This window comes from Macrosteles quadrilineatus, unplaced genomic scaffold (assembly GCF_028750875.1).
Source record: "Macrosteles quadrilineatus isolate MER2022 unplaced genomic scaffold, UCM_ALF_1.0 Scaffold_1__1_contigs__length_201487025, whole genome shotgun sequence".
In the NCBI taxonomy this organism is placed as follows: domain Eukaryota; kingdom Metazoa; phylum Arthropoda; class Insecta; order Hemiptera; family Cicadellidae; genus Macrosteles; species Macrosteles quadrilineatus.
In genome coordinates this window covers 81,662,589-81,689,677 of record NW_026542594.1, presented here as the reverse complement: position 1 = coordinate 81,689,677, position 27,089 = coordinate 81,662,589, and the positions used below count along the sequence as shown (strand labels likewise).

The following is a 27,089-nucleotide window of genomic DNA, read 5'->3' as shown; positions in this document are numbered from 1 at the left end:
CTTGCAGGGGCCGTGGTGGGGGGCATCCTGCGAGCAAACTGGTCCAGGCATACCCAGTGGAACACATCTGTACAGACAATGCAAACCTTACATGATGGACTGTAGATGTGAACCTTGCAGGGGCCGTGGTGGGGGGCATCCTGCGAGCAAACTGGTCCAGGCATACCCAGTGGAACACATCTGTACAGACAATGCAAACCTTACATGATGGACTGTAGATGTGAACCTTGCAGGGGCCGTGGTGGGGGGCATCCTGCGAGCAAACTGGTCCAGGCATACCCAGTGGAACACATCTGTACAGACAATGCAAACCTTACATGATGGACTGTAGATGTGAACCTTGCAGGGGCCGTGGTGGGGGGCATCCTGCGAGCAAACTGGTCCAGGCATACCCAGTGGAACACATCTGTACAGACAATGCAAACCTTACATGATGGACTGTAGATGTGAACCTTGCAGGGGCTGTGTGAGGGGCATCCTGCGAGCAAACTGGTCCAGGCATACCCAGTGGAACACATCTGTACAGACAATGCAAACCTTACATGATGGACTGTAGATGTGAACCTTGCAGGGGCTGTGTGAGGGGCATCCTGCGAGCAAACTGGTCCAGGCATACCCAGTGGAACACATCTGTACAGACAATGCAAACCTTACATGATGGACTGTAGATGTGAACCTTGCAGGGGCTGTGTGAGGGGCATCCTGCGAGCAAACTGGTCCAGGCATACCCAGTGGAACACATCTGTACAGACAATGCAAACCTTACATGATGGACTGTAGATGTGAACCTTGCAGGGGCTGTGTGAGGGGCATCCTGCGAGCAAACTGGTCCAGGCATACCCAGTGGAACACATCTGTACAGACAATGCAAACCTTACATGATGGACTGTAGATGTGAACCTTGCAGGGGCTGTGTGAGGGGCATCCTGCGAGCAAACTGGTCCAGGCATACCCAGTGGAACACATCTGTACAGACAATGCAAACCTTACATGATGGACTGTAGATGTGAACCTTGCAGGGGCTGTGTGAGGGGCATCCTGCGAGCAAACTGGTCCAGGCATACCCAGTGGAACACATCTGTACAGACAATGCAAACCTTACATGATGGACTGTAGATGTGAACCTTGCAGGGGCTGTGTGAGGGACATCCTGCGAGCAAACTGGTCCAGGCATACCCAGTGGAACACATCTGTACAGACAATGCAAACCTTACATGATGGACTGTAGATGTGAACCTTGCAGGGGCTGTGTGAGGGGCATCCTGCGAGCAAACTGGTCCAGGCATACCCAGAACCTTACATGATGGACTGTAGATGTGAACCTTGCAGGGGCTGTGTGAGGGGCATCCTGCGAGCAAACTGGTCCAGGCATACCCAGTGGAACACATCTGTACAGACAATGCAAACCTTACACGACGGACATGTAAAGCCTGCAGGGGCCGTGGTGGGGGGCATCCTGCGAGCAAACTGGTCCAGGCATACCCAGTGGAACACATCTGTACAGACAATGCAAACCTTACATGATGGACTGTAGATGTGAACCTTGCAGGGGCTGTGTGAGGGGCATCCTGCGAGCAAACTGGTCCAGGCATACCCAGTGGAACACATCTGTACAGACAATGCAAACCTTACATGATGGACTGTAGATGTGAACCTTGCAGGGGCTGTGTGAGGGGCATCCTGCGAGCAAACTGGTCCAGGCATACCCAGTGGAACACATCTGTACAGACAATGCAAACCTTACATGATGGACTGTAGATGTGAACCTTGCAGGGGCTGTGTGAGGGGCATCCTGCGAGCAAACTGGTCCAGGCATACCCAGTGGAACACATCTGTACAGACAATGCAAACCTTACATGATGGACTGTAGATGTGAACCTTGCAGGGGCTGTGTGAGGGGCATCCTGCGAGCAAACTGGTCCAGGCATACCCAGTGGAACACATCTGTACAGACAATGCAAACCTTACATGATGGACTGTAGATGTGAACCTTGCAGGGGCTGTGTGAGGGGCATCCTGCGAGCAAACTGGTCCAGGCATACCCAGTGGAACACATCTGTACAGACAATGCAAACCTTACATGATGGACTGTAGATGTGAACCTTGCAGGGGCCGTGGTGGGGGGCATCCTGCGAGCAAACTGGTCCAGGCATACCCAGTGGAACACATCTGTACAGACAATGCAATCCTTACATGATGGACTGTAGATGTGAACCTTGCAGGGGCCGTGGTGGGGGGCATCCTGCGAGCAAACTGGTCCAGGCATACCCAGTGGAACACATCTGTACAGACAATGCAAACCTTACATGATGGACTGTAGATGTGAACCTTGCAGGGGCTGTGTGAGGGGCATCCTGCGAGCGAACTGGTCCAGGCATACCCAGTATTATCAATTATCAATTAGTTAAGATGGGGACGCCACTATGTGCGTATTTTAACCCAAATATGAGTGAAGGATGAGTGTAGGATGAGTGGCGCGATCTTGTAGCCTTGTTAGTGACTAAGGCCGACATGTTCCTTAGACACAGCTGTTAATTAATAGCCCATACAGCTAATGGCAACTAAGGGACCTACAGTTTATAGTGGAATCCGAACCACATTTTTTCCTTGTAATTTACGAATTGGTCTAATTATCAGGATAGTACTGCGGATAGTCGTAGTACTCACTAGTAGAACACATCTGTACAGTCAATTTATAATTTTATAATTTTAAAGCCCTATCACAAGGAAACACTTAAGTGTGTACACACAATTTTATTATATTAAAGAAACAAATACAAAATAACATTGTGGGTAAGCCTCTGGATTGTAAATTGCAATATAAAAATGGTTTATGTTACCTTTTTGTGTCAAACGATTTGTGTGTAGTTAGTGCAACTACAGCTGTTTCATGCCACTAGGGCACATCTTCAGGTTGTCGGTAGGACGTTAGGCAAAAAAGCATTCATTCATAGATGAATTTGTCAAGATAAATATGTCCATACAGTAGAGTCCCGCAAACTCAGCACTCAATAACCTGGCAGTCTGGATAATTCGGCCATCACCTGGCCCAGAAATTTAGTGATTTTTTTAGTCCGAGTAAAACATGGACTGAAGTCAGCTAAAGTCAAATCATTCAAAACTCATACCAAGGATTTGTTGTACTATATCTGATGACTTAATACTGACTTGTAATATAAATATAAATAAAAAAGGCGGTTAAAAAGCTTAAAAACTGTATTGTTCTTATTTTTAACCCTAGTTTCTGATAACCCGGCATTACACAAACTCGGCAACCTTCCAGTCCACATTACGCCGAGTTTGCGGGACTCTACTATACACAAAATACACAAATTAAAATACACAAATTTATAAACTTGGCCAAGTGAAGAACACACGAGACAGGCGCCGGTTGATGTTGCGTCTACAAATTCATCTATGAATGATTGCTTTTTTATCAACGTTCTACCGACAACCTGAAGATGTGCCCTAGTGGCATGAAACAGCTGTAGTTGTACTAACTACACACGGATTTTTTGACGCAAAAAGGTAACATAAACCATTTTTATATTACAAAATAACAGACAGTTGGTGTTCTCAAATAACTGTTGTACCTCACAGATGGCAACGTCTAAAATTGTTGCCCAATAGACAAGCAATGATTTAAAACTGTAACATAAATAAATAACTTACGATAACAGGTAAGCCGAACACAGTCATCAATAATCAAGTCCTTGGAACACAAAACGCATGTTGGGCTATAATCACTGTCCTGCAGCCATCTCAAGTATGACTGCACAACACACTGAAAAATTCAACCCAACATTACAAATCTTGTGACGAGTAGTCTATGATAGTTAAATTAAATGCCACAAATCCAAGTTCTAAGGGCTATCTATTCCTGAATTATGAGTATCTATATATTAACTAGCTGTACCCGCGGGCTTTGCCCCGTTTTACTTCATAAGTGAGCTCGTTCGCATGGCTCAATCACGTCCTGGTTGAAGTTCGTTCGCTACGCTCACTCACCTTTAGGTTGGAGCTCGTTCGCTGCGCTCACTTGCCTTCAAGTTAGCTCGTTCGCTACGCTAACTCGCCTCCAGGTTGAAGTTCGTTCGCTACGCTCACTCACCTTTAGGTTGGAGCTCGTTCGCTGCGCTCACTTGCCTTCAAGTTAGCTCGTTCACTACGCTAACTCGCCTACAGGTTGAAGTTCGTTCAAAAAACGCTCACTCACCTTTTGGTTGCAAATAAGCTGTTGTCATAAATAAAAAAAAAAATAATAGTGCTGCACCTTGTTGGTAATCCTTATAACTTTAATGCTATTGCACATCATAGAACAGAACCAACTTGTTTAATTGAAACAGCTGTTAAGATTCATTAATTCCATTAAATAGAAGTACTCATAAGGTTAACATGGGAAACTCCAGAGCCAGTGGGGCGGAGCCCGAGAGTCCGATCAGAATAAAAACAACTTAGTTTTCCTATTTAATGCCTAAAGAATCAGTGTACCAAATTTCAGCCTCCTAGGTAAATGGGAAGTGGGAGAATTAGTGATGAGTGAGTGAGTGAGTGAGTGAGTCAGTCAGTCAGTCAGTGAGGGCTTTGCCTTTTATCTAATATATAAAATTCTCGTGTCACAGTGTTTGTCTGCAAACTCCTCCGAAACGACTTCACCGATCGTTATGAAATTTGGTGTGTAAATTCTGTAGGTATGCGAATCGGACGTAAACTATTTCCCGTTTCGAAATTCTTAAAAGGGCTCCGCCCCAGTGGCTCTGGAGTTTCCCATGTTAACCTTATGAGAAATGGAATTAATGAATCTTAACAGCTGTTTCAATTAAACAAGTTGGTTCTGTTCTATGATGTTCAATAGCATTAAAGTTACAAGGATTACCAACAGGGTGCAGCACTATTATTTCTTTTACATTTATGACAACAGCTAATTTGCAACCAAAAGGTGAGTGAGCGTAGCGAACGAACTTCAACCAGGACGTGATTGAGCGATGCGAACGAGATCATCTTGAAAAGTAAACGTAACGGTACTTACTTTCCATCGGTCTGTCTTAGGGGAAACCTATAACTTAGGCGATACGAAGTTCGCCGGGTCAGCTAGTATATATAGATAGGCAAGCATGTTTCTTTAAAACCTTTTTTCTCAGCTTGTGTGCATGGCAGGGAAAATCTACGCATACTGTTGGAAAGATATTTTCCTGTAGATGTGCAGAATGCCTATATAAATTAAAATAGGCTCAAATAAGCACAGAAAATGAATTTAAAATTTTGAAAAAATTAACATGGATTTTATGGGTTGCTACTATGGGGGGTGATGAAAAAACAACGAAATATAAACAGAAAATAAAAACAAATGGAAGAAACTCCAATCACATGTTTTATTCACAGTGTGGTGTGAATATAGAGAAGTCTGTACATTGCATATTTTTGGTCGAGTTTCGACCACTGGACAACCTCTAGTAAATTATGAATGACCTGATTTGGCAATTTAACATGTGAACAGGGCAAAAAAACCAGTGCATTTAAATTTTAGCAAATTTCCCATATAGGGAATAAGCTATTACCGCAGGTCTCATGATAAGACCTAGATCCGGAACCGATTTACTTTTACGTTTCAAGCTCCCCAGAGGCCAAAAACACCATCCGTTCAAATTCATATATATATATATATATATATATATATATATGTGTCCGTTAGCGCGGTAACTCGAGCAAAAATTATCCGATTTTGATGAAATTTGGTACAAACGTGTAAACCTAGATTTATTCAAACGAGTTCGCCAACCAGCATAATCAGAAATTATCTCCGTAACCGTTGGGCATACAACAACTCTTCAATATACAATATTATTTCCTTTTTTAAGCTCTACGAAATGGTTTGGAGAGAAATCTTTAACCCCATAAAACCCCCATAAACAACGGGGGTTAATGGGGGGTTTTATGGGGTAAAAATTGATTTTTCCCATTTTTAACTTTAAAAACACAACATTTCATAATTTCTCTCCAAACCATTTTGTAGAGCTTAAAAAATAAATAATATTGTTTATTGAAGAGTTGTTGTATGTCCAACAGTTAGGGTGATAGTTAAAAAAAAATTAAATTTAAAACTCCCATGTTATTCTTATGGCGAATAAATAAACTGTAGAAGTTTGCTTGTTTATGGATATACCTGGTTAAATAACTTCTTGATCAGCATTGTACCTGTTATTAAATTTACGGAAAGTAAATAAAAGAAACGTCTTATAATACTTAAAACATATATTTACGCTTATACTGTTACTCACAAGACGGTAAATATACCAAAAAGATGGTAAGTGGTGATCGATTTCGATTGGACACTCCAATCATCACAAGACCCAATAGGAGTGTCCAATCGAAATCGATCACCACTTACCATCTTTTTTGTATATTTACCGTCTTGTGAGTAACAGTATAAGCGTAAATATATGTTTTAAGTGTTATAAGACGTTTCTTTTATTTACTTTCCGCATATACCTGGTGTCCATAAAGTCCTGACAACATTTTGTTGTGTAACAAAATGAAAACCATTAGACATACAAAAGTGACACTTAATTTTTTAGAAAGAGCCTGAAAAAAAGTTTTATATGCAATTCATATAACATTAGTACACTTCCACATGTGACCCATTTGTGTCCCGGAGAATTTCCAGTCTAAATTCAATCTCCTCCCAAGTACTTGCCAACATCTCTCCAGTGATTGTTGAAATTGTTTCTCTGATCCTGGTCTTCAATGCCACTTCTGAGACAGATGTAGCATAAACCTTGTCTTTCACAAAGCCCCAAAAGAAGAAGTCTAAAGGTGTGATGTCTAAGATAGTTGTTATCTACATGAATGAGATCTAAAATTTCATTAGCAAAAGAAGCTTGGTAAGGGTAATCATTCGGTTTCAAAAACTGCACTAGTTGAATATTGTATGCGCTTAGTTTGAGTTTTTTACGCAAAATCTTATGTACAGTGGTACGTGGTAAACCAAGTTCCCTGGAAGCTTTGCGAACTGATGTACGTGGACTGCGGGTGAAGCATTGTCTAACGACATCGACGGTTTCTTCTAAAATTTTAGGCCTACCTAAACGCGGCAGGTCCGCAACACTTCCATTGTTCTTGAAGTTATTAAACCAACGAATAATTTATCTATAGCTTGGAGAAGCTCCAAAGGTGCTTAATCGCCCCCCCATAGAGCAATCTCATCCATCTTTGAACGTAAACAGGTGAATTAGACTCGTGAAGTTACAAAACACATTGAGCTTTTTCTTCCTTAGTAGCCATTTTTACGACAGACACAAGAATTGTAACTTTTGTTTGGTATCACACTCAACAATGAAAAATGTTACCAACATATACAAACAAAACTTGATAAAATCAGCTGTTAAACAACATATATAAAACATGTATAATCCCATCAATTCTACGAACTCAAAAGTTGTCAAGACTTTAAGGACACATTATTCTAAATTAGAACAACTAAATAAGATAAGTAATAGAATAGTTTGTTTCAGTTATGAGTCAGCGCTCAGAAAGGACGGTCGGTTTACTGATAGTGCTGCGGTCTTATCTCTACTTGTTTAATTCCATGTATTGAACTGTGCTGGTTTTGAGGTTAGTGAAAAGTGGTGTGCACATTGTAACTACTATAGCTGTCGAAAATACTTTTATAAGAACTGTTTTGCAATTTTAAAAATGGCTTTGTGCGGGGTGTGCTCTAAAACAGTCAAGTCCTCTCAGATTCAATTATCTTGTAATGAATGTGAAAGTGCGTTTCACGGAAACTGCCTAAAAATGAGTAAGGCAGACGTAGAGTGTATTAAGGGTGATAATCTAGTGTGGAGATGTCCGCCTTGCGGAGAAAACTGAAGGAAAAGTTTACGTTTTGAGGCTGAACTACAGGAAGGTAAGCTTACATTAGATGATATCATGAGGAAAATCAATGAAATGTTTGAACTTCAAAGAAGTCAGGAGTCAAACTTCAATAAATCACATGAAAGTCTTAGTGAACAATTGGCAGAAAATTGTAAACTTATTAAAGAGCAAAACCTGTCAATTGAGAATTGTTTGAAGACTATAAATGACCTGGTAAGTGAAAACAAACAATTGACTAAGAAACTAACTGATCTGGAGCGTAAACTTGAAGAGATGGAACAGTACTCAAGAGCTAATGCTGTGGAGATTCAAGGAATTCCTCTACAACCAAATGAAGATGTCGTCGGTATAGTTAAAGAAGTGGGGAAGGCAATGGACATGGAGGTATCAGATTCTATGATTGATGCGTGTCACCGGCTAGGCAGAGGAAACGGGAGAAACGGGAATCCACCAGGTATAATCGTCAAGTTCGTGAGGCGTCTTGACAAAGAGGAATTCATGAGGAAGCGTCGCGTAAAGAGGACTCTCTCGACTAGAAACATGAACCTGGACGATGACCGACCCATCTACATAAATGAAGCTCTGACACCGGAGAGGAGGAGGCTACTGGCGGCAGCGAGGCAGGTGAGAAAGGATAAGGACTACAAGTTTCTTTGGGTCAGAGGTGGTAAAATCTTCCTTCGCAGGCAAGAGAACTCTTCGATTATACACATGACATGTAGTGATGACCTCAATGGCTTGTAAGTTGTTGCTACGCACCATAAAGCTTTCTATAGACTTTTCATTAACTTAGGCCTACAAAATTCCTTTGGCTATTAAGTTAGCCCACATTGAATTCAAAGTCATTTCTTTCTTAATAAAGATAATTCCTAATTTGTGTTTTAGTTCTGTCTAATGAGGTAAGTCTTTATCTTAATCTTATAATATATGAATTATTTAAAGAATCAATAGATTTGGTAAGTTACAATATAAAATTTATTAATGAAATACAAATATAAGATAAGTTATTGGTTGAATTAGCTACAGGGTCTAAGCACAGAAAACATACTACTATAACCCAGAATGCCAACCGCATGGTAAAAAGCATTAAGTGTTTTGAGAGAGCTTTGCCTGTCAATCGTAGGCAGCGCCACCAGCGTTGCTATGCTGAGTGCATGGCAACGCTGGTGGCGCTGCCTACGATTGACAGGCAAAGCTCTCTCAAAACACTTAATGCTTTTTACCACGCGGTTGGCATTCTGGGTTATAGTAATATGTTTTCTGTGGCCTAAGTTAACAATGGTAAATTTTCAAAATGGTGGGGCTTCCAAAGTGGATGAAAAGATTCTAGGCTTATATTGGGTTGGTTTCTTCTAAAGTACTAATTAATATTTAAATATGAGCTCTTAATCTCAGGAAGGGGTGGTCGTGCCGGTTCGAATAATATATTAGGCTTTATTTAAAATGCAGATAATTTAATTAAGTTATTATTCTGAAATAGGCTAGGTTCGTGATGCTATTAATATCTATATATTAATTTGAAACTGTTTTTCTTTGTCATAGCTAAATTGAGAGAACGGCTGGGCGTAGAAACTCGGTAGAGGTGTCTAAAGAAAGGTCTTGGTCTGTAGATGAGCCATCAAAAGAGAAACGTGGTAAATTCCCTTGGCCTTTGAATTCCCATCCCATATTATTCTTATGGAGGAAAAACTGGGTTTTTGTCCCAGCTAATTTGAGAGAACGGCTGGGCGTAGAAACTTGGTAAGGGTCTCTAAAGAAAGGTCTTGGTCTATAGATGAGCCATCAAAAGAGGAACGAGGTAAATTCCCTTAGGGCTCTGCCACAGAAGCCTTTAAAGTTGCCTCTTCAGATTTGTTTACATTACGACCATATGCATAATTCTACACTACTTTTTAATGAAACAGCTGTTAATATTTAAATTGTGATTTATTGAATTTTTGAAAATGAAGTACAGTATTTGCAATGGATTTTTCTGACTTTAAAATTGATTTTATTGGGCATCGTGTAATGTTTTGCAATATAATGTTATATTACCAAATCAGTGGAAAATCCTAATATTACAGTAACTCTTAAAATTATTTCTTTTGGAGTTATATCATTGACTATATAATATAGTCAATGATTATATTTATATCTATTGTATGGCTTGGTTTCTGCCTTTTTTTACCACTTCTTGGAGATTGTACGTAGGTGATAGTCTTTGGTGTATTGCATCTGTAGATGAAACTTGGGTTGGTGAAATTATTACAATGGAAAAAAGCGAGAAATCCTGGACAATTTAATATAGGCTAAAAATAAAGCTGAATTAACAATATGCTACATTTCTTGAGCAATCATTGAAATAACCGATTTGCAATTTGCAAACAAGGGAAACATAGAAAAAGTCATAGAACACAACCAAGTAGAAGAGAAATAATGTTGTTTTTTTTTCATTTATAATCGTTGTTATAGACAACCTAATGCGGCTATGAGAGAGAAAAATTTGTAGAAGCACTAAAAAACAAGATCAGCTTTTAGAAAAAGATAAGATATTTACAAAAGATTTTGGTTATATCTAACTGTTGTGTAGATCGTGAGTATTTCCATAATATTTGAGTCGCCTGTAATGCTTTGCAATTGCTCGAATTCGAGCAACAGGTACACTAGTAATATGTTAATGTCCAAAGAAAGATTCCAAATGGTTTCACTGAATTTAATGAAATAAAATAAAGTTTGAAGATTAAATTTTGAATAAAAGTTCAATTTGAAATATGTATATCTTGATGAGTTAAGTTAATTGGGCCTATTAGGCTATGCTGATTAAATGTCCAATGAAGATTAAATTTGTCCTTAGTTAAACAAGATGGATGATGGTTACCAAATTTGGAGTGTCTGTCTTCTTAAAATTTGGTACTCTTCAAGGCACTTGTCCCGAATACTTTTGGATGATAAGAAATTTAAAATTTAGATTATACTTTGGGATTATGAATTTAATTTAAATCAAACACAATGTCCAATAAAATGATGTTCACACTGTGAAGAGTTGGCAGGATCTGGGGAGAGGCAATGGTAGAAGCTCAGGAAGTCCATGTCCATTGTGGAAATGATGTACAGCTGGTTAATTCACATAAATGACACTTGCCACAGTAATTTTGATTTTCTTTGGATAATTTTGAAAAGTAATACTATATTTAAGATATTATTACTATATTGCAATTTTCTTACAATTATATATTATTCTAAGTAAAAGATTATTGTTGGTTTTTGACAAGTACAGGATAGGTATGGAGAGAATTGGCATAAATATTATATTGTAACATAAAATAGGATGATGTTTCTGTGGGGTGATGGGATATTATATAACATTTACCAAAATTGGATAAAATAACACATTAACAAGGGGAAACATATTAAATAACTGATAACACATTATCAGGGGCATTAACAGACATTATGGGAGAAAATATACAAAATAATAGAGAAATTAATAATGTTAATGATGAATGAATGACATGTAATATTACATTGTAAATAATAACCACAATGTCATATTTTGTTTTGTAATGCTATTTCTTGTTGTAATGTTGATTATTTGCATATTTGGCAAACAAAAGTTGTTGGTTTTTTCTCATTAGATGAGTAATAATATAACAATTGTTCATCAGAATATTAGAAGTATGAGGCATAACTTTGATAACTTTATTTTGGAACTTTCTCTTCAAACTGTAACACCAGATATAATTGTTTTGTCTGAAATTTGGATTAATACATGCGAAGAATATCTTTATAACATACCTAATTACAATTTGTATGTTAACGCTAATGATTTACATAGATCAGCAGGTATTGCAATTTTTGTAAAAAATTCTGTACAAGTAATTGAAAGTGTAAAGCTTAATTTTATGACCGCTGATGTGTTATATATTTCTTTTATATTTTCATCCAAGACATTTACCTAATCTTTTAGGTGTTTATAGATTAATATTTAAGCCAATTATGGATTTTATTAATGAGCTAAGTAATTTTCTATGCAATAGAGACAGTTTAATTTTTAATAAAGACAATGTTTTATGGATAGGTGATGTTAATGTAAATATTTTGGACAGTTTTAACGTGGGAGTAGAAAGATATAAAACACTAATGGCAGCAAATGGGTTTGAAAGTATTGTAAATGAACCAACTCGTATCACTCAACAATCAGAAACCTGTATTGATCATGTTTATTCGAGGTTATCAAATAGAAATTCCATAGATATTGAAGCATTAGTTCTGCATGTCGGTATAACGGACCATTCGCTCGAGTAGTGGGTGAAGGGGGGGTGGGGGATAGTGCTCTCTCAAACTATCCTTCTCCTCGCTATCGCATGACTATGAATTACTCTATCAGCTGTTGGGACAAGTCAACTGGTGTTTTGTTTACAGTCAGCCAGATGCGTCGTCTGAGTTTGATTCATTTTTTGAAATACTGCAGAACTCTATTGCACAATGTAGGGTTCAGATTAATCATAATAACGGGTTTAAAAAGCTTAACCCATGGATAAATGATTTTATTTGTCGAAAGATAAAAAAGAGGAATCGGTTATTTAAGTTAGTAAAAAATCACCAAATGAAAATTTAAAAGGAATTATTTTTATTTAAGGTTTAGAAACAAATTACATTATGAAATCAAACAACTAAAAAATAACTTTTATAAAGAGAAATTTGAGAAATGTAAGGGTAATTCAAAAACTACTTGGAAGACTATAAGAGAGCTACAGGACAAACAAAAAAAGTTGAAATATCAGTTGGACTTGAAATAAATAAAAAAATTGAGATGGACCCATTTTTAGTTGCGAATGAGTTTAATAACTATTTTCTAAATGTGGTGGATAGTTTGGATCTCAGTAAGAGTACTTCAAATGAATTTTCTTCTTTGCACTACAAAAACTACTTTCCGAGGAAAAGTGAAACAAAATCAATATTTTTGGAGTATATTTTTCCTAAAGAACTACTAGAAATTATTAAATCATTAAAGAATAATACTTCTCCAGGGTTTGACGGTATAAGTACAACATTAATTAAAAATATTGCTCAACAGATACTTGACGTTTTGGTGTACATAGTAAATTTTAGCTTTGAAAGTGGAGTTTTTCCAACAAAACTAAAAACAGCAGTAGTGATACCACTTTATAAAAATGGATCAAGATTTAACTGTAACAACTACAGACCTATATCACTTCTGTCTTGCTTTTCTAAGATTTTTGAGAAATTAATGAAAAAAAGACTTTTAAATTTCTTGGAATTAACAGAGTTTTTCAGCGAAAAACAGTTTGGATTCAGGCTAGGGCTAAATACTGGAAACGCACTTGTTAATTTTATGTCAGATATCTATGATGGATTGAATAGTAAATAAACGGTATCAGCTTTCTGACACATACTTTCTCCCATAAGTTTGTCAAAAACCTTTATCATGTGTAAGCGGTGAGAGTAAATATACGGAAATGGGATTTGTAAGATTTTCTTCAGAATTTAAAGGACTATAACATACTAAATTGTTATCAAAATCGTTCGAGCCAATATTGGGAAAATATGATTTTCCGTTATTTTATGGGGTTTTATGGGAAAATAACATAATTTACAATAACTTTTGAACCGTAATTTTTACAGAGATGGGATTTGTACCATTTTGTTCAGAATATAAAGGACTATAACATACTAAATTTTTATCGAAATCGTTCAGGCCATTTTTGGGAAAATCTTTTTTTTCCGTCATTTTATGGGGTTTTATGGTAAAATACCCATTAAAAATAAAAATTTCTAAGAAATGAGAAAAACTATCAAAATTGTAAGGACCATAACCTACTATGTTAAATAAAAACAGATTTTTTTGTCTAAAATCCTATTTTTCATTATTTTATGGGGTTATTATGGGAAAATAACATAATTTACCATAACTTTTGAACCGTAATTTTTACAGAAATGGAATTTGTACCATTTTGTTCAGAATTTAAAGGGCTACAACATACTAAATTTTTATCAAAATCGTTCGGGCCATTTTTGAGAAAATACGATTTTTCCGGTTTTTTATGGGTTTTTATGGGAAAATCCCCATTAAAAATCAAAATTTCAAAAAAATGAAAAAAACGCCTGGAGATACCATGGATTAGAACCTACATACCAAATTTCATCGAAATCGGACCACAGGTGTAGTCTCTAGCTCTGTACACATCCAGACACACAGACACACAGACACCAAGACACACAGACACACACACACACACACAGACATCACTTCGAAAACCACTTTTTTGGGTCCAGGGGGACCCAAAACGAATATATCCACTCAAAACTCAAACTCGAAAATTTTGACGAAAACAATACTTTCTCCATATACTATGGTATAGGGGGAGAAAGTAAAAATGTGTAAGTGGCCTGTTTTTAGACATAAATAAACGGTATCAGCATTCTGACACATACTTTCTCCCATAAGTTTGTCAACAACCTTTATCATGTGTAAGCGGTGAGAGTAAATATACGGAAATGGGATTTGTACGATTTTGTTCAGAATTTAAAGGACTATAACATACTAAATTTTTATCAAAATTGTTCAAGCCAATTTTGGGAAAATCCTATTTTTCCGTTATTTTATGGGGTTTTTATGGGGAAATAACATAGGCCTAATTTACAATAACTTTTGTACCGTAATTTTTACAGAAAAGGGATTTGTACCATTTTGTTCAGAATATAAAGGACTATAACATACAAAGTTTTTATCAAAATCGTTCGGGCTATTTTTGGAAAAATCCTATTTTTCCGTTATTTTATGGGGTTTCATGGAAAAATCCTCATCTAAAATCAAAATTTCTAAAAAATGAAAAAAAAAACTATCAAAATTGTAAGGACCATAACCTACTATGTTAAATCAAAACTGGATTTCTGTCTAAAATCCTATTTTTCGTTATTTTATGGGGTTTTTATGGGAAAATAACATAATTTACCATAACTTTTGAACCGTAATTTTTACAGAAATGGGATTTGTACCATTTTGTCCAGAATTTAAAGGGCTACAACATACTAAAGTTTAATCAAAATCGTTCGGGCCATTTTTGAGAAAATCCGATTTTTCCGGTTTTTTATGGGTTTTTATGGGAAAATCCCCATTAAAAATCAAAATTTAAAAAAAATGAAAAAAACGCCTGGAGATACCATGAATTAGAAACTACATACCAAATTTCATCGAAATCGGACCACAGGTGTAGTCTCTAGCTCTGTACACATCCAGACACACACACACACACACACACACACACACAGACATCACTTCGAAAACCACTTTTTTGGGTCCAGGGGGACCCAAAACGAATATATCCACTCAAAACTCAAACTCGAAAATTTTGACGAAAACAATACTTTCTCCATATACTATGGTATAGGGGGAGAAAGTAAAAAGGCATTCGACACGGTTGATCATGATATTTTACTAGGCAAATTGTTTGATTGTGGAGTTCGTGGAGTAGCATTAAATTGGTTTGAAAGTTATTTATTAGGTCGTAGTCAATGTGTAAAAATTAATTCGGTTACAAGTTATATGGGTACAATAAAAAATGGGGTACCACAGGGTTCCGTATTGGGAGCAATTCTGTTAATTATTTATATAAACGATCTTTGTGAGGGTAAGTTTGCAGGTAATTTAACATCATTTGCTGATGATACGGCTATTTCCTATGTAGAATTAAGTTGGAGTGCAGTAAACATTTCAGGCCTATATTTAACACTTCTGGAATAGTTTATATTGTTGAGTTTGAAAAAAATCTGTTTTAAAGGTGGAAATAGGGATATTCTGTTTGAAAAATAAAACAATTATTTAAGTAGCCCAATTTAAAAATAAATGGTATCAGCATTGTGACACATGCTTTCTCCCATAAGTTTGTCAACAACCTTTATCATGTGTAAGCAGTGAGAGTAAATATACGGAAATGGGATTTGTACAATTTTGTTCAGAATTTAAAGGACTAACATACTAAATTTTTATCAAAATCGTTCAGGCCATTTTTGGGAAAATCTGATTTTTCCGTTATTTTATGGGGTTTTATGGAAAAATCTCCATTAAAAATAAAAATTTCTATAAAATGAAAAAACTATCAAAATTGTAAGGACCATAACATACTATGTTAAAGCAAAACCAGATTTCTTCTAAAATCCTATTTTTTGTGATTTTTTGGGGTTTTTATGAGAAAATAACATAATTTGCAATAACTTTTGAATCAACATTTTTACAGAAATGGGATTTGTACCATTTTGTTCCGAATTTAAAGGGCTTCAACATATACTAAATTTTTATCAAAATCGTTTGCCATTTATGAGAAAATCAGATTTTTCCTGTTTTTTATGGGTTTTTATGGGAAAATCCCCATTAAAAATCAAAATTTCAAAAAAATGCAAAAAAAACACCTGGAGATACCATGAATTAGAACCTAAATACCAAATTTCATCGAAATCGAACCACAGGTATAGTCCCTAGCTCTGTACACACACACACACACACACACACACACACACATACGGGGTTTTACCGAATACTCGCAAACACCTAATTGTGGCATCTTTCAAACTGCGGCCACCAGTAGATGAAGGAAGGTGGTAGAACCATGTGTGCATTGATATTTTTAATGAACACTCCATTTTAACATCTAACATTCCAGTTTTTAATTGTGGCACCTTGCCACAAATCGGTATATATCAACAGTGTGTGGACAGGATGCCACTAATGCGTTCGCGTTGTAGCGCTTGAGCGGTGTGTTTGCCCCACCCTACTTATCGCGTGCGCTGTTGCCAGTTCTCCGTTCTAGTTCCTTCATTCCGTTCTGTATTCATGTGGCTATGCCCTAGCCGCTGTAGCTCATTGCCCGCGCTCATCACGTCGTCTTTCATTAGTGTAATGATTTTTTACATGCAGTTTTTTCCAAGCTCCAATAATTTTGACAATTATTGGATTTAAAGTCAATGGACCAAATGAAATGTTGTGAGGATTACATAAAACTACATGCTATGTCGTTGATATTTTATCGTCACATTGTATGTATGGTTTACGAACTTAGATACTTGGATTAAAGGCCTTAATGTGCTGGGTAAATTATCAGTTTCATGGGAATATACAAGAAATTTACATTAAAATATGCAATAAGTATGACTCTGTAATAAGGTTTTTCTGTATGCATAGAATTAATTCATGGTACCTAATGTAAAAGTATGCGTAACAAATTTTTTCACCACACTATGATGTTTTTAGCTGTTTTACATACGTTAATTGGGGGCATAAAGTTTTGCTGGCCATGCCAGCTGTCATCGTCATATAGGGGCCGAGCAGGGGTTTACATCCCTAGGGCCGCAAAATCACTTGTTCACTTATTTACTTAAAACATTAATGTATATTAAATGCACAAGCTGTATCCATGGCATTGCAATAGACTTGTTTTTTTGTCACAGCTGCCTAGACAACTATTTATTGTTATTTTTGATTTTGCTGATTCCTCAAAATATTTCAGTTAAATAAGAGGGGCGTTATATTGCAAAACATACTTGGGTGAAAAATAGCGTTCGTAGCCAAAATGGGTTTGCAGCTCTCGATCGTTTCACGTTCTCGAATTCGTCTCGAACTTAAAACCCGATCTCGAGTCGGCAAAACCTCACTTTTGGCCCTAGGTACGAAATATACTTTTTTTTACGGTGGATTTAGGGACCCAAAGATTCTCACCCCGTTGTGAAGCACAGGCAGAAACACTATAGTTAATTATAAGATTATAAAGTCTTTACTGTTTTGTCTGTACATTGCGTAGAGTCATGAAGTGTTTGGTTATTTCTACGTGTTATCCTTATACGTGAAGGCGATTTCTACGAAACACTACTCCTCTGTTAATAATGGACGGATTTTTACAAACGACGTGTCAAAATAAAGTATTTTTTGTGTAGACACCCCCTTTCACCAATTCCTGTAATAAAAATCCTCGGGCTTTGCCCCACAGGCCATCAAAGTTGGAGTTTCTCCCATAAGATTACCATGGGGAATCTAAATATTTAATAGGAAACTTTGCCCCCACTAATGTGAGAGAACGGCTGGGCGTAGAAACTTGGTAGAGGTGTCCAAAGAAACGTCTTGGTCTGTAGATGAGTTATCAAAAGAAAAACTAATCAAAATCCCTTAGGACTCTGCCCCAGAAGCCTTTAAAGATCCCTCCACAGAGTTGTTTACATTTTGGCCATGTGAATAATACTTTTTAATGAAACAGCTGTTCATTTTTAAATTGTATTTCAAACAACACACATTTAATGGGAGTTACTGAATTCTACCAAATAAGTATTTGAAATGTTATTTTCTGATTTTAAAATTGATTTTCTTCTTTATCATGTCATGTTTTGCAATATAACGTCCCATTACAAAATCAGTGGAAAGTCCTTTTATCACAGCAATTCTTAAATTATTTCTTATTGAACTATCTTATATCACTTGTACGGGTTGGTGTCTGCCTTTTTCACCACTTTTGCCTATATTTTATCATGTTATACTACACATATCAAATATTAATGTAGAAATATCTGCTCTTATCGTGTCTAATAAAATCCAAACATAGAAACTTTGTCTAAAATGGTACCCATCTTGACAAATTATTTTCACCAGCCTATATTACAGACTTTGGCGCACTATGGTTTGGTAACATTATTGAAAATAGCACGACATTTTGGCTGTAAAAAATGGTACAGAGAAAATACTATTTAAGCAGCTACTGTCAATGCGGAGCGAGCGAAGCTCTTTGGGATCAATTTCAATGCAACAAATAGAGAAACATCACTTAATAACGGCTTAACGCATTTCAGCCAAACTTAACAAAATTACTTAGACTAATAGTGAGATGGTTTTTAAACAAACAAATTTCAATTAGATAATGCTAATGCAATTTAAATCTAACTTAAAATTTCCAATATTTAACATTAGGCTTATGGGACTAAAGTATACATGACAGTTTTTTGTTTACAATAAAAATATAAACAAGAGAATTATAAGGTATTTCTGAACATTCTAGACTTTTCTTTTAAACGTTTTTAAACTATTCCTATGATTTTAATAAAAATAAAAAAGCCGTTAATACATTTTTTTAAGGCGCGGAATTCACTGAAAATTGAGAAAATATACGGAACTACTTTCTCAATGCACGGAGCATAAACAAGGAGCGGAGGGATACGGGCCGGTGACTACTTTCTTGGGAACCTATTTGTGTTGCCAGCTGATTAGAAACAGTTAATGTTAGAAATCAGGATTTAATAAGCGATATATCGAACCGCATCGAAATCGATATATAATCCGATAATACCTCACAGGTTATATTATGTTGAATTACATCGACGGTGCAGTAAGTTATTACACTTATTAATAAAACGCAGATTGAACACTGATCTAATTTAGGCATGTGGGGAAGATAGGTCGGGGTTTATGAGTATTCGTGACTACATTAAGTGTTTTAAAGTAAGGTTAGATTAGGGAGGTAAAGTGTAGATTATAGATAGGTGATCGGGTTGTTTTTTTGTGTTGCGCCATATAATTTTTATCTTTTGGAATAGTTGGTTAAACGGGGAAACGATTTGAAAAATGCTTGCATTATGGTCTTAACAAGCCATCTACAGTATTCTAGCAAGACTTTATATAAAGTCAATGATTCTAGCAAATTGCTACATAAAAACCAAATGAAAAGAACATTTGGATTTGGACCTTTGACCATAGCAAAACTAACATATAATTTATGAAATGTGAAAAGTTGTATATCATTAAATACTATTCTGTAATATTAATAATTGTTCGGCAAATCCTCATTTTAATGGCTCGGCTGAAAATGGAATCTGTATTATGTGAAACAGTAATTTGGTAACAATTCAGTAATTTCAAAAGTCGATAACAGTAGCCTATCCTATATAAATACTGTTATTTGATTGCCAAGCCACGGACTATACATACGTCCAGTTACAACCGTAATAAGTAAATAATTAATTACCTGGGCTTATAGAAGTACACTTTTAACCACGGTATGGATAATTGTCTAGGCCTGTCCAGAAGTAGGCTACGAATTTCTAATCATATTATCTACATTGTATATTTAAGGCATGTCTTCTTTTCTTATTGTTATTCCGTTTTCACTTAAATCAGCTGAATGCGATGTTTACTTATTACTTATGTTTAGGCCTACATTTCAGCCATCTTATTTTATTGTTCAATAAGTAAGTCTTTTTGCATTTTTTTCGTTTTTACACGTTGAAATATATGATTGATAATTCAGTTCATTTTAATTTTTTAAGGTGTTTTACATTTTGAGTCTTACATTGAAATAGCCTACATTTTTTGTAGGCCTATGTTTTATCTTTGACTATCAATACAACTTACAGACATTCCATCCCCATGTTAAATTTGTAGCCAGCTTTTTCATCAAAATCTTCTGTATCCAATGGCCATTATTAAGGACAATATTAAAATGCTGTCTCTAAATCGTCCTAATAATGGTAGAAGACCTACATTCCAGTTACATTACAATAATATCATCATCCATCATATCAAGAATACTTGGTATTAACAATCATAAATTATTTCCAGCAAAGAAAGCTGAGCTTAACCGATTGCAAGGGTTGAAATGAAGACCAATGTTTATGTTGCACAGTTGAATTTAAATGTCAAATTTCCCCTCCTGTTGTTATACTTTAATACTCGTTTTTTAAATAATTACTGTTTTTTTATACTTCAATACTTTAACCGATTGTAAGGGTGAAAAATGAAGCCCAATGTTTTTGTTGTAGGCTACAGTTGAATTTGGATGTTAAATTTCCTTTCTCTTTTTTATACTTTGATGCCCTTTTTAGATGTTAATATCAGATTCCAACTACTGTAATATTTTCCTGGTCAAAACTACCATAATGCACTTCTGGAAGAGGTATCTGAATAACAAGATGTAGTAAAACAAATTTGAATTGTTATAATTTTAACCAATAAAACCAGCATTATACCTTCCGCAAAGATTCGTGGCGGCTGAAGGATTAGGACGGTCGGGTGGTGTCCCAGCCCCTAAATTAGCCCTCCTTCGGCTGCTCTGGGGTTTGACAATGAGTCACCCACTGGGCTCGATGCATGTTTGTATATCACCATAATGCGTATTAAATAACGTCATTTTTGTAACCTGCGTCAAATAACAAGAACATTGAGCCCAAACACGAAATAATTGCGATGATATTAAGCATACCACGACACGAAAACTGTCTATTATTTTAGAACCAAATGTATACTTAATATCGTAACAATTATTTCGTGTTTGGGCTCAATGTTCTTGTTATTTGACGCAGGTTACAAAACTGGTGTTATTTAATACACTTTATGGTGATATAGAAACATTCTTCCAACAATGCATTGAGCCTAGTGGGTGACTCATGGTCAAAACCCAGGGCAGTCGAGCGAGGCCTAATTTAGGGCTGGGACACCACCCGACCGTCCTAATCCTTCAGCCGCCACGAATCTTTGCGGAAGGTATAGTACATCTATTGACTTTTTTACATTTAGTTACTTATACAAATATCAAATCACGTTTTTTTGCTCAACTGGCTTTCACCTCTCTGAAAGCAACCCTAGTAATAATATGTATTTTAATTTAAGTACCATACTTTAATTGATTCGGTTATATGTTTACCTCATATAACATTTGAACATGGATTGAAACATTAGATGTATTTGGAATACTCTGAGAGTGAGAAGCAAAACATAACTTTCAGCAATGTTGCATCGAAATTTACCTTTACTGAGTGATTCAGAAATGTAATTGTAAAATATTTTGTCAACATGACTAGAATGTTAATAAAATAGATGTCAGCAAGAAATAGTTTGTAAGAAAAAAAATTGCAGCATAGGACAACTTATATAGTGTTCTAACCTAAAACATTGTTATTGTTTCGATGTAAAAATTCAATCGATACAAAGTAACAACGTTACCAATTTATGTTTGTAAACAGAAATAAATTTTTTAATGGTGGCATAAAACAATTTAAATAACTATTTACTACACAAATTATTGTTAATGTAAAACATTGTTCACCACTCGGAGCAAAAGTATATTATTTATGGTACTTAAATTGTTTTATAGTACGTAGCAGTACAGTATTATTAGTTTATTAGTTGCTTGTTGCAATGTTCTACACACTGCTCAAGCGCTACAACTCATTAAGTGGCATCCTGTCCACACACTGTTGATATATACTGAATTGCGGCATGGTGCCACTATTTAGAGTGTAGGCTGGCGCGAGAACTGGCAACGTAGCATTAGGGAAGTTATAGTTCCGGCGGACGGCGCGAGGCGCGCTAGCTACCTGTATGGTTTCGTGTTCCACAATTTGGCGTGTACCTGCGCTACTTAAACTCACATCAATGAGTTCAAAAATACTCAATTGTGGCGTTTAAACGACGTAATAATGCTGGAAAACCTCAAATATGATCGAATTAGCTGTGGCACCCTGAAAAAGGTGCCACAGTACGGCCGTGTGCCTGTGAAGGATGCCACTATTCGGTGAATACAGACACACACCCACACACACATACATCACTTCGAAAACCACTTTTTTGGGTCCAGGGGGGCCCAAAACGAATATATCCACTCAAAACTAAAACTCGAAAATTTTGACGAAAACATACTTTCTCCATATACTATGGTATAGGGGGAGAAATTAAAAAGGAACCGAGAATCGATTTTGGTTAGTAACCGGTACCGGAACTGACATTGAAATAAGTGGTACCGACCCATCACTATTATATTTATTTTAACACTGCGGAGCAGCATGGTTCCTCTAGTTGAACATGAAGGAGTTCGGTCTTTAGATATAGAAAAGTTGGCAAGACGGTTCCTAGAAACAAAGAGCCTTAAGGGCTTTGTCAGTCAATAGGAATTAATGTACAGGGTCAGTCCATATCAAATCAACACACTTTCAACATATTTTTTACCTTGAAATCTTAGATTTTGATGAAATTTGGTACAGAGGTTACCTGTATGAAGACTACAAAAAATACCAAATTTCAGCTCAATATCTCAAACGGTTGCCAAAATACGGCCATTTAAAGTTTTCAAAAAACGGTCAAAATCGCGCTGCAGTAAAACTTCTATAGTTATATACAACAGTCATAACTCTTCTCCTGTTTAAGTTAGAAACATGGAAAAGGTGTTGTTCAGTAAAAGGCCAGCTGACCATATGAGCATATTAAAATAATCCCCACATGTCAACAACAATACAATAATAAAATTTTGAAAATGTTAACATTCTGGTTCAAAAAGTGCAATTTTTCTCTCTCGTAATATCGTTTCTTTGTGTAACATCATTCATTTATCTCTCCTTTTATTTTGACCTGTTTCATTTACCTTTTCCTTTTGTATGCATTTACCCTTTTTAATTTGACTCTAAATTCTGTGTACTGTGAGAACATTTGGACATTCATGAAACATATCTTCTCAACTAGAGACAACATTCGACCAGATCTTCTTTCAAGACCTTAATAACGTCAAAGTGGTAACATAACTATAGTTCAGTGTTAAAAATTCAACCATAATTATTTTCTGTTGTCAAAATTAAATTAATAATGAATGAATGAATGATTTATTCCGTCAAATTTGCTACAAAGTACAATATTACCTTTTTACTATAATATTAAGTTTACAACATGAAACAATCAAAAACAAAAAAAAATAACAAAGTTGTGAACTTAATGTTGAATTATACTAAAACTAGCAAAACGAACATAATAAACTTATAATTTTGTAGCTAGTTATAATTGAATGGTCTTGTGGAATCAGCAGACATAGACGAACTCTGCCTGTGCGTCTGCTGGGTTGCATATAATCTTTAATGACCTAAACTTGTTTGATTGAAGATTCAAACGGAGAACCTTCAAAGGAGAAACGGAGAATAACCCATATACAGTCCACTTTATTATTTCTACAATAACCTTTTGATTACGCAACATCTTTGGTCCGTTCGCGTCGGATTGTTGACTAACCAATTGATTTAACTAATTATTTGGACTTTTGGTGAAGATTAAAGACGAACATAACCTCATAAACTCTCAATATTGTCGTTCCCGCATATTGTGTACTTTCTCTCTGTACTCTACCTCTATCTCTCTCACTCTCTGGATCACAGTAGCCTAATTCACGTTAGCCTATCTAGGCCTACTCCAATGACTGAAAGACTCTGTGACATTATAGTCATTTTGTAAACATTATACCAATCCTTCAGTGTTTATATTTTTTGTTGATTGGTTCCGAGTTAAGGCCCATAAACTGTTTAATTGAACTAGCCTAATTCATTTTGTTTTATGTAACGAAGTGAAATAACTTTTGTGCCTTGTGTATTTTGACTGTATTTGTGTTCAATGATGGCTCCTGTTAAGGTCCCTATTAGGCCCTATTAAGGTTTCTACCTATGAAAGACTAACTAAACAATTCAAAGTTAGACTTGTAAAAATTCAAGAAAATGTAAATTCTATAAATGAAAGTGCTAAAGGAAACAACCTATCCTCTGTGCAAATAAAATCACTTCATAACTAACTATTTAGATGAAATCAGGAAAAAGCGAGACGACTTTGAACTAAATTTCAGGCGCGTTTTAGAACATTGTTCTGACGAAGAACTCGATGGCATTATTTTAAATGATGATGAAAACACTATTGGTGAATTATGTATACATCTTTGTAGTACTATAGAGTCACTAATCCCTATTGACGAACCTCAATCTCCCCCTCAAGAAATGGTGAATAATTCCAACTGTACTGCTTTCATGCAACCTGTCCACCTACCGCAACTTGACTTGAAAACCTTCTCGGGAAACTCAGCCGAGTGGATTAATTTCATCAATCTTTTTGATAGCGCTGTACACCTCAACACATCTCTGTCTCCAGTATCAAAATTTCAATACCTACTAAGCTGTCTAACTGAAGAACCTCTAAATTTAATTAAAAACTTAAACATCAGTGCATCTAACTACGAAATCGCATACAATTTGTTGCGCGATCGATACCACAATCACAGACGCTTAACTTCTTTACATTTAAATGCCATATTGGATCTTCCCATTGCCACATCTGAAAATACAAAATCAATACGTGAATTTCTAAATCATTTCCTGGAACATACACAATCACTTATTGCTTTAGAAAGTGACATCACTACCAATGACAATCCTTTGCTGTCAGCTCATTTGCTCCGTAGACTTGATAGAAATTTACGGCAAATACTTGAACATTACCGCTCATTCAAATCATGTGAAACTCATTCGTTACCATCTGTGGACGAAATCATTAAATTTCTCAATGAAGATGCCAACCTACACTCTTCAACTTTTTGTCACAAGGCTAATTCAAAGCCTGCCCTCACATCTAGTAAAAATTACTCCAAACCAAGCACCCGCTATACTGCACTTGTAAGCTCAGATGATCACTCCACTTCTGTAAAGACATTTCCATCATGCTTTGCCTGTCAACAAATCGATCACAAAATCTACATGTGTAAGGTTTTTGCTAAGAAATCTCCAAATGAGCGTTACAAACTTGTAAAGGAGCAAAATAAATGTATTTCATGTCTTGGCAATCACACACTCAAAGATTGTCGCTCAACAGGCACATGTCTTAAAGTAAACAAAAACACCACACCTTGTTACATTTCGAAAATGTTGTAAAGTCGGTGCAGCCTCCTCCTATAGCCAAACCCTAAAAACCTTCAACTGCTACACCTTCTGTAGTCGCTTCTGCTCAACCAGAAATGTCACTCTCGATTTCTCAGCCTGCAACTACGGTACTGCTAGGCACCGCTCTCATTAAAATTACCGCTAATAATGGAATCTCTCATGTCTTTCGATGTCTGCTCGACAGTGGAAGTCAACTCAACTTCATGACGGAGAAGGCAGCACAGCTATTAAACGTCTCTCGTCACCGCTCTACTCACACAATCGTGGGAATCTCTGCATCGCAATCTTCAACAAAAGGACATGTACTCCTAGAACTATCTACACTATGCAGTGAAGTAATTGCTTCAAATCAACCTTTCCATATTCTAGATAGAATTTCCGCTCCTTTGCCTCGTACTCAACTCTCTTTTGAGGTTTACAAACTGGTAAAACCTTTTGTTCTTGCAGATCCGACCTTTCATATACCTCAGAATATTGACATTCTCATAGGAGGTGCTTTGTTTCCAGAACTTCTTACTCATCAATCCTACCCATTGGGCTCAAACCTTCCATTCGTTATTGGAACACGATTGGGATTTGTGTTAATGGGCAATGCACCAACTTTGTCTAACTCTTCTCCCACCTCATGCCATTCATCTCTACTCTCCACTACGGACGAGCTACATAATACTCTACTTCGCTTTTGGCAACAAGAAGAAGTCCCGCAGTGCAATCTTATCTCTGAAGACGATCGCATCGCTGAAGATCACTTCAAATCAACTCACTCCCGCTCTCCAGATGGAACATATGTGGTTCGACTCCCTTTCAAGGACCAACATCAACTATAGGTAACATAACTATAGTTCAGTGTTAAAAATTCAACCAAAAGTCCATAATTATTTTCTGTTGTCAAAATTAAATTAATAACCCATATACAGTCCACTTTATTATTTCTACAATAACCTTTTGATTACGCTACAGGTGTAATTTTTAGCTCTTTTTATGCCCTTTCTAATGATATACAACACATAATAGGTTATGACAACAAAATCTTTTTCAAATTCATCCTACAGTGTTGTCACTATGAGCTGTAGGCAGCTTTTTGACTGTAAGAATGCATCATCTAGTAAAATAATTAAAATTTTTTAGAAACGAAACATGAACATTATATTATAGCTTGCGAGATCATCTATACTGTACAAGGCACTGAATAAATTAAATATAAAATGTTCAGTAAAGTAAAAAGGAGTCTATATTTTATCATCGTAAAAATTACATTGATTAAATTGTAAGTATGAAATGTGATCCTTACTTCAGTTTTAATGGTGTTTGGAAATGTTAAGTAGCTTGATTTTACTTTCAATTAATTTTTTAATAATATTTTTTTAAATAATTTACTCTAAAATTACTCTACATAGTAAATAATAAAAATTCTTTGATTGGATAGAGCTTGTACAATGTGGTGTTTAGTGAAATAGTATCCAGGAAGAGTGGAAGTATGGCGAAAAGCGTTAGTTTTGTTGGACGTTATG

At 36.1% G+C, this 27,089-nt stretch overlaps 1 protein-coding gene across 1 annotated transcript in view; it reads right to left on the bottom strand.

The window, feature by feature from the left end:
* Positions 1–1,296: 1,296 nt before the first annotated feature.
* The window catches only part of LOC128998350 (zinc finger protein-like 1 homolog), a 35,422-nt gene continuing 9,629 nt past the window's right edge, over positions 1,297–27,089 (bottom strand). The window contains exons 3-4 of the mRNA XM_054424457.1: positions 3,673–3,784; positions 1,297–1,496 (exon numbers count right to left, since the gene is read on the bottom strand). Of these exons, the coding sequence (XP_054280432.1) occupies positions 1,297–1,496; positions 3,673–3,784 (312 nt within the window). The remainder of the gene's footprint in view (positions 1,497–3,672; positions 3,785–27,089) is intronic.